The 9,273-nt window shown below is 41.8% G+C and overlaps 1 protein-coding gene across 1 annotated transcript; it reads left to right on the top strand.

Moving 5' to 3' along the window:
- Positions 1 to 1,883: 1,883 nt before the first annotated feature.
- LOC132867584 (solute carrier family 22 member 13-like) lies at positions 1,884 to 7,732 on the top strand. Its single transcript, XM_060900573.1, has 7 exons — positions 1,884 to 2,257; positions 5,347 to 5,451; positions 5,658 to 5,812; positions 6,352 to 6,520; positions 6,990 to 7,110; positions 7,191 to 7,285; positions 7,489 to 7,732. Exons 1-7 carry the CDS (start codon positions 1,884 to 1,886, stop codon positions 7,730 to 7,732), a joined length of 1,263 nt encoding a protein of 420 aa, XP_060756556.1.
- Positions 7,733 to 9,273: the final 1,541 nt, after the last annotated feature.

Raw genomic sequence — 9,273 nt, 5'->3', positions numbered from 1 at the left:
TGAGGAATCCTTTCTAGTCTGGACGAATGTAGAAAATACTTTTCTCTATTTAGGTTTTCTGTTTATTTGAGAATAGGTGTAGCTTCAGCCAAATTTGTGTATTGTGGACCTGTTCAGTTTGCTTAATTTTGCCGTATACTCTATATAAATGTTCATTTGTATCCACAAGGTCTTTGCTTCATATCTATTGATATTACAGGCCCAGCAGCTCTCATGCCTGCTTTAACTTTCTTCTTCTTCTTGTACTTTTCCACATCTTTCTCCAAAACTGATCATGCAGACCAAACTGTATGTTGTGCAGATGTGAAATTGGATCAATATTCTCACCCCACTATTTGTGCAAGTGTAATGAACCTGATTGCCCTGACAGTGGCACTACAGCATTTTGTGTTTTGTTCCATATCTTGTGAACACTGAGTTTTGTGAATATTTTCACAGAAATGGTGATCTTTGGGAAGGGTGCTTGGACCCCACTGCTCTCCTCTTGAGGCTGTGTTTCTCTCTTTTGATCTCATATCAGTATATTTATTCAAAAGTCGCACTTGGTCGCACTCCAAAGTCCCTGACAGCTTAAGCACTTGGTCGCACTCCAAAGTTCCTGACAGCTAAGTGATTCTCTCTCTCTCTCTCTCTCTCTCACACACACACACACACACACACACACACACACACACACACAGAGAGAGAGAGTGGAACTTCATCCTCAGAGTCTTCTAGATTAACAGCAATTAGCTCTAAATTGACCGTAGGTGTGAATGTTTGTTTGTCTCTATGTCAGCCCTGCGATGACCTGGTGACTTGTCCAGGGTGTACAAGTCAGCTGGGATAGGCTCCAGCTTGCCTGCGAGCCTGTAGAACAGGATAAGCAGCTACAGATAATGGATGGATGGATGGGGGTGGCACGGTGGTGTAGTGGTTTATCACTGTCACCTCACAGCAAGAAGGTCCTGGGTTCAAGCCCAGGGGCTCGCGAGGGCCTTTCTGTGTGGAGTTTGCATGCTCTCCCCGTGTCTGCGTGGGTTTCCTCTGGGTGCTTCAGTTTCCCCCACAGTCCAAAGACATGCAGGTTAGGTTAACTGGTGACTCTAAATTGACCGCAGATGTAAATGTGAGCGTGAACGGTTGTCTGTGTCTGTGTCAGCCCTGTGATGACCTGGCGACTTGTCCAGGGTGTACCCCACCTCTCACCCATAGTCAGCTGAGATAGGTTCCAGCTTGCCTGTGACCCTGTAGAACAGGATAATGGCTACAGATAATGAATGGATGGGGGCGGCACGGTGGTGTAGTGGTTTAGCACTGTTGCCTCACAGCAAGAAGGTCCTGGGTTCAAGCCCAGCAGCCCGCGAGTGTCTTTCTGTGTGGAGTTTGCATGCTGTCCCTGTGTCTGCGTGGGTTTCCTCTGGGTGCTCTGGTTTCCCCCACAGTCCAAAGACATGCAGGTTAGGCTAATTGGTGGCTCTAAATTGACCGTAGGTGTGAATGTGAGTGTGAACGGTTGTCTGTGTCTATGTGTTAGCCCTGCGATGACCTGGCGACTTGTCCAGGGTGTACTCCACCTCTCGCCTGTAGTTAGCTGAGATAGGCTCCAGCTAGCCTGCAACCCTGTAGGTCAGGATAAGCAGCTACAGATAATGGATGGATGGATGTGCTCAAGTAATTTATTTTTTATTTAAACCTTATTACATCAGCTGAATAAGAGGAAAATATTTGACTTGTCTCTTCATTGTTTTTCCCTAGCTCACTCTTACAATATGCTACATAAGAAATGTGTGTACGTGTTCCCTGTTTGTTAGATTAACCTGAAGCAGGTTAAAGATTAATTCATGTCCATATTGGCAAACTGCTATGCCAGATGGAAAGGGATTGCTCTGCTTTCCATCAAGATGATTGACTTTAGCCAGATATTGTCAGCTGTTGGGGAATTTGGCCCATTCCAGAAGCGCCTGCTTGGGATAATATGCCTTCCCTACATCATCTCAGCTTTTCACATGTTTGTCCAGGTGTTTACTGGCCTGAATTTCCCGCACAACTGCAATACTAACTGGATTCGGAAACAAGGGCCGAACCTGACTTACGAGGAGCAGCTAAATTTGACGGTCCCTAAAGACCCAGCTGGCAAGTATGAGAGCTGTGAAATGTTCACTGCTGTTGAACTTGAATTTGAAGTCATTGAAGCCTATGGACTAAACACAACAGAGAAATGCAGAGATGGCTGGATTTACAAAGCACCTCAAGGGAGTAGCACCTTAATTACTGAGGTAAGCTGTATTTCCTAACAAATGATTGTTTTGAATTTAATTCAGCACGTCTCGTAAAACAAGCAATGTTGCTTGATAATGGTATGGGGGGTCTACATAGGTCTGACTATTTGGTTTATTACTCTACGTAATTTAGCCATGGTCAGTTCCCACCTATCTAGTATTCTCTCCCTTATCACTCAGCTATCAACCAGGGAAGGTGAAAGCCATCACCTGCTTCTTCTGAGGCACGGGAAATGTCTTCTCGATTCTTTTCAATATCAATGTGGTGTAACACTCCAAGAAAAGTGCATGTTGCTGTGACTGAAGTTAGAGAGCATCTGCCCCTCCCTTAGAGCACAGCCAATTTTGTTCTCTTCAGCTCCTGGCCACAGATGACTGTGGCATCATCAAGATATGAATTCGCAATTTCTGGATGATGGGGAAAAGCCTTTTCTGTCGTGTCACTCGGGAGCAGGAGAACCTTTTATGATTGGAACCATCCCACTAAAGATATCCCTTTCAGAAAAGCTTCCAAGTGGAACTTTAGAAACAAACCCCTATCTACTCAAAGAATAACTATGGAACCTTTAGATATTCACTTGATCAGTAGTTTTTGAGCTTTTTAATGGAGATACGCAGAACCTTTATTTTTAAATGCATTTCTGAGTGGATAGAATCTCCATCCTTGACTCTTGTACACTGCATAAATGGGAATAAAAAAAATATATATTTTTGAGAGTTAAAATCGACTGCAAAGTTGGCATTTGAGTTGCCCTGCCGAGCCAGCCAGCCCTGAGTGCATGACGTCACAGCAGGAACCAGTTTTAAGGCTGAGGCCTTTGACAGCTATAGACCAAAGTCATATAAATAAAAATTTATGGTGAAAGTAAGAAATACCGTTAATGACTTGCTCAACTAAGACTGATTTGACGTCATTGATTGTGGGTTGACTCTCATTAAAACAGGATAGGTGTTATAACTTATGCAACATACATATACATGCATGCATTTTCACTGATTAAACGTAAAAGGCTAATTAAATAATCAGATGAACTGAGATAATCACATTCTGAAGCAAATTAAATTATCTTATACTGGTAACTTAAATACACAATACAAATTACATGTATTAATCTAAATACAGGTAAACAATGAGTGTTGTTGTTTTTATTGTTTTGTATCCAAATGATGATCTTCGCATCTGTGTTCTTGCTTCTTGAAGGCGGATCTTGTGGCCGATTGTTTTGAAACAATCTGACTTTTAGTTCTCCATTCATTCGCTTCTTCCATGTAAGGGCGAGATATTGCTGCTGAGGCAAGCATATCCAGCGGAGAAATCAGACGGATGGTCCACTCATTCTCCATTTTCTCCCTACTGAGTACTCCGCCATTACTGCTCGGCTCAGGCAATTACTAAAACCCGGGATGGGATGGGACGTCACCAGTTTTAGCAGCAACCACGGGGAGGTCACTGCCCGAGCGATAATATGTCCCATCCCGTTCCTTCCCGGGTTTTAGCAACAACCCTTGGCTCACACTCCAGGAGAACTGGCGCAACTGAACTTACTCTCGTTTTCTTGTAGTTTTCTTTTCCTTTACTTGTTGGTACTGCACCCTCTTTCAATATGAGCTTATAGCCAACGCTCCTCAACAGGTCAGAGGTATCATATCAGTCTTGAGTAAAATGTGCAGAGCAGAGGAGAGACCACTTTGTAGGCGCCCAATGTGCCCATGAATTTCTTGCAAAACAGGTCCAAATCTTTTCAGTTTGAACATTCTTGGGCCATGAATGCAACGTAAACCCACCTTCTGTCATGTTGCTGCACCTGCCAGCAACACATCTATGTGGCATGGTGATAAATTAGCTCAAAATGGAGGATTGAAGTTGCAGTCAGCTCTGTGTTTTAGTATAGTGGAAATGGTGATGAGGCCGATAACCTTCCTATGGTGACATCACAGATGTCAAGGTCATTCACTCAGACCGCTACCTATATGAATCATTTTAATTGTAAAAATTACTATATTAGATTTATTGTTGATGCTTAAAACTATTCCTATGCCATTCTTGAGGTCTCAAGGCATTTATAAACAAAAAGTGAGGCCATGGTTCTGCGCATCTCCTTTAAGTCTAAGGCCTCCCATACTCACCCAAATTTCAGACACTGCACAGTTAGCAGCTAACTACATGAGAAATGAAATACAAATTTCACTACTGGGATTCTTTGCACTAGACTCTTCCTTACCATAACTTTCACTTGACAAAGTAGAGCCTTGCTCATTCCAAACCATTTGATGTCCAAGAGGCTGACATTGTGATGGTGTAAAATGCTACTAGACATTTTAGTGGTTTGCAGTTTTTAGATTTGAAATAAGCTAATTGCTTTACTAGCTTAAGTTTCTGACCTTTATGGGTGACTCTTGGCAGAAAAGGAAACACATTATTTTTGCAAAAACAGCACTCAACCAGAATGAAGGCCACCCACCCTCTTTTATTCTGGGATTTCCAAAATTGATGGTCATTGTCCATAATGGGGTCAGAGAGGAAAAAACAGAAGTTTGACATTGGTAGATCTTTTATCAATATCCAAAACACGAGATAATGGTCAGAAACAGAAAATACACAACGAGAAACTGCAGGAAACTTTAAAACAAACAAACAAACCAACCCAACTTGGAACAGACAGAGCATGCAATCAAATTTTGCGTGGAGACAGTGGAAGTAAAGAGGTATTTGTCCACCAAAAGAGACCAATAATAGAGACATGATGACACTACCCAGGGTGTTAACAAGGCTGGAGCAGGAGCTGGAGAAACTAGAGTTGGAGACGTTTCCTCAAGGCTTCCTTGCATGACTAACCAGCTTTTTAAACAGGTCCTACTTTGAACTTTTGGTGAAAGGAAAAACCTTTGGGTTCTACATAAATTTTTCTCTCAAATGGATAAATTGAAGACCCTTAAGATGCCAAATGCATTTGAAAGTAGAAGGCTGCTGGGACACTAAGTATTGTTTAAATGCTTGCTTTGATATTTTTACTACTTTCTTTCTTTCTTTCTTTCTTTCTTTCTTTCTTTCTTTCTTTCTTTCTTTCTTTCTTTCTTTCTTTCTGTTTGACTTGGTGTGTGATAGTAAGCATCTGATTGAGACCTCACAATCTATCTACATGGCTGGACTCCTCACTGGAGCTCTGTTGTGTGGACTGCTGGCTGACAAGTAAGAGTGCTTCCTATAAACAAAATAACCTAGAGAATTGATGCAATTGGTAGTAAATTCATTGTTTGTTCGATTGCCCACTATACTACATGACCATTCTATACTTTTCACTGACCATCACAACACTGGGGTCAAACAGTGACTGAGGCCATAGAGATGAAGTAATGACAATTGGCAATTTTTTGTCATGTGTTCTACCCTTGCAGATACGGCCGGCGTTTTGTTCTACTACTTGCATTAACTTTCCAGTTCTTGTTCAGTGTGGGTGCTGCTTTCTCCCACAACATTTACATCTACATTGCTCTTCGCTTTGTGGTTGGTGTCACCTTAAATGGCATCTTCCTCACAGGCCAGATCATAGGTACTGATGGAACACATAATTTGTACTATTCCTTTTACTGACATTACTTTGGAGATGTTTTAATCCTTATTCAGATTAATTTTATTATAAATGACAAACAGGTTAGCGCTGTCGCATCACAGCAAGAAGGTCCGGGGTCGAGCCCCATGACCGACGAGGGCCTTTCTGTGCGGAGTTTGCATGTTCTTCCCGTGTCTGCGTGGATTTCCTCCGGGTGCTCCGGTTTCCCCCACAGTCCAAAGACATGCAGGTTAGGTTAACTGGTGACTCTAAATTGACCGTAGGTGTGAATGTGAGTGTGAATGGTTGTCTGTGTCTATGTGTCAGCCCTGTTATGACTTGGCGACTTGTCCAGGGTGTACCCCACCTTTCGCCCGTAGTCAGCTGGGATAGGCTCCAGCTTGCCTTCGACCCTGTAGAACAGGATAAAGCGGCTAGAGATAATGAGATGAGATGAGATAAATGACAAACATGTCATAGTCTTAGATTTAGGATGACTCCTCCTCTAGCAGGTCAAAAGATGGCTAATCTTTTTGTAGGCATTGAGTGGTGTGGTCCATCATATCGGGCCTCCTTCGCCATCCTGTCTCACTGTACATTTGCCCTGGGGCAGATGATACTAACTGGGTTGGCCTACGGCATCCGCAATTGGAGAATCCTCCAGTTAGCCATGTCTGCACCAGTCCTGATCCTTGGTATCTACTTTTGGTAAGGTTTTCACTCTGAACCTCATATCTGTCCTTCATTAATGTTGGCAGGTGGGTTTGCAGTCTATTAAGCTAAGGTCTTCAAAAATGATTGCTGTGGAAATTCATTCCAGTGTGTGTTTTTTCTTGGGTAGGAAAATTTGGGGTTAAAATACTGCCCATAATATCAAGACTCTTGCTTCTGCATGTTGGACATCCCTAAAAAATATATTGTGATTTTATATGGACCTTTAGCTAACAAGGCATGTATGGGACAGATTATAAACCCATATACTGGAAGCCAGTGGGACTTGGTAGCCTAGTAGTCAAGGCTCTGCAGAAGGTCTGGTTTTTAATATCAGTACTACCACAGACCCCTATAAAGTCCTTATCCAGCAACTGCTCAAGTATATAGTTCAATTGTTGTCTGCCTCATCTGTAAACCTCTTTGAATAATATATACCATATCTGTAAGTGCTCTCTGTTCTAAGGATCCTTCCAGAGTCGGCTCGATGGCTCCTGACTCAAGGCAGACAGGAGGAAGCCAAGAAAATTATCCTGAATGCAGCCAGGGTCAATGGCAGGATAGTTTCAGACTCTCTGCTTGAAAGGGTAATTGAAGTGTGTCTCAACAAAACATTTAATTGTATTTGTTTTAATGGAATTTGTAATGTGAATGTATGGTTTGTCAGATGGATGCAGAGAACACAGTCAGAACTGGAAGCATGCTGGACCTTTTCCGAGTGACGAGTCTGAGAAAGAGGACATTGATTATGTGCTTTATCTGGTAAGTTCAAATTTGTACCAGTACTTGCAATACTTATCAAAATATGTTTTATAAAAAAGGGTAAACCACCCAAAAATTAGATTCTGGGCATCCATTATATTTTGAATAATGCACAATATTGTGCAATACAGATCTGTATCTTCACGTTAATCCCATTCTGACATTTTGGTGTTTTCCCCCAAATTGCATTGTCCCTTTGACAGGTTTGTGATCTGCTTGGTGTACTATGGGATCAGTCTGAATGTGGGAAACTTTGGTGTGAACATCTACCTGACACAGCTCATCTTCGGCATTGCAGAGATTCCTGCTCGCCTCAGCTGCTACCCACTTATTGAGCGCTTTGGCAGAAAGAAATCTCAAAGTGCAATGTTGCTCCTCGGGGGAACTGCATGTCTGGTCATTTTTGCCATCCCAACAGGTGTGCAAACATCTCATCTCTATCTCTAGCCGCTTTATCCTTCTACAGGGTCTCGGGCAAGCTGGAGCCTATCCCAGCTGACTACGGCCGAAAGGCGGGGTACACTCTGGACGAGTCGCCAGGTCATCACAGGGCTGACACATAGACACAGACAACCATTCACACTCACATTCACACCTACAGTCAATTTAGAGTCACCAGTTAACCTAACCTGCATGTCTTTGGACTGTGGGGGAAACCGGAGCACCCGGAGGAAACCCATGCGGACACGAGGAGAACATGCAAACTCCGCACAGAAAGGCCCTTGCCGGCCACCGTGCTCGAACCCAGACCTTCTTGCTGTGAGACGACAGCGCTAACCACTACACCACCGTGCCGCTGTGTGCAAACATACAAAACATTTTTTTTAGATGAAGTCGATGTAATATTCTGTCAGTGTCATGGGATCCTATCCAGGGTATATCCCTATCTCGCACATAGTATTCCTGGGATTGGCTTTGGATCCACCACATCCCTGACCAGGATGAAGAGCAGTGGCGAACCATTACAGTACTATTAGACCTGGGACTTCAGCTCAGCCAAAACTTAACCAGACACACCAAGAAAGCAACAGGGCAAAGGATTTTGCAGGGGATTAGCGGCAGGGTGCCAGGTCACTCTGTTCTGGGTAGTTGTCGATGTTCATTTTAAAAGTAACTAAGTAAACCACTGTTAGGTTTATATAAGTATTATTCTTGACCAAGAAGGCAGCAATTTATTAAAATGGTGACAAAATTAAGGATTAACTTAAGGTTCAGTTAAAAATGACCTTCTGTCTCGGCTGGACATTGTTTGGGAACATTTTGTTCATTTTTTGATATGAATGTGTATTCATTCAGAGAGGTGTCTGAAAGATTCACCAAGGTCTGTTTTGGTGTCAGATCGACCCACACACACTCTGAAATGGTAGAATTAAGGTTCATGTTTATGTTAATTCATGTTTAGTTGAAACTTAGGTTTATAGCTTCTTAAAAGCTTGAAATATACTATGGTAGTGATTTGGATCCCGTAATTAATGAATGCATTCCGTGATTAATGTTAGTTTTATAGTTTTAGATTAGTTTCATAATGACATTATAATTATAGTTAATGTCTTATCTTATGATTCCAAGGGTTTTTAGTTTAAAAGCATTAACCTAATTTAGTTATGAGTTTAATCCTGTTAGTTGTTTAATTGTTCTCTCTCTTTCAGACATATTCTCATTGTTCTTATGTTTAAGTTGTTCTTATTTTTATGTTTATTTTCTTATAACATTCTTTGTTTTAGCATTATTAAAGACATATTGTTATTTGTTATTTTGCTTATGTTGATGAAATCAAGATGTAATTTACTGACTTAACACACATTCATGTGTTAAGAAATTATGTTAAATTATTAGATCCTTTCTGTGCAAACTAATGTCTTTGACCTTCTCTGAATAGACTGCGTGGACTAGACATTCTGTGTTTAGACATTCCATGCTCTATGTAATGAATATTAACCATAATATTGACCATAAGCCGAGACTCTGATATCTATCTGTACCTTACT

Source organism: Neoarius graeffei, chromosome 19 (assembly GCF_027579695.1).
Source record: "Neoarius graeffei isolate fNeoGra1 chromosome 19, fNeoGra1.pri, whole genome shotgun sequence".
NCBI classification, from domain to species: Eukaryota; Metazoa; Chordata; class Actinopteri; order Siluriformes; family Ariidae; genus Neoarius; species Neoarius graeffei.
Note: the sequence above shows the minus strand (reverse complement) of the source record. Positions and strands in the feature narration are given on the sequence as shown.

Coding starts and splice junctions, on each gene's coding strand:
- LOC132867584 (XM_060900573.1), top strand. CDS start 1,884: ATGATTGACTTTAGCCAGATATTGTCAGCTGTTGGGGAATTTGGCCCA. Junction 2,258..5,346: donor AGTAGCACCTTAATTACTGA/GGTAAGCTGTAT, acceptor TTCTTTCTTTCT/GTTTGACTTGGTGTGTGATA. Junction 7,111..7,190: donor CAGACTCTCTGCTTGAAAGG/GTAATTGAAGTG, acceptor ATGGTTTGTCAG/ATGGATGCAGAGAACACAGT.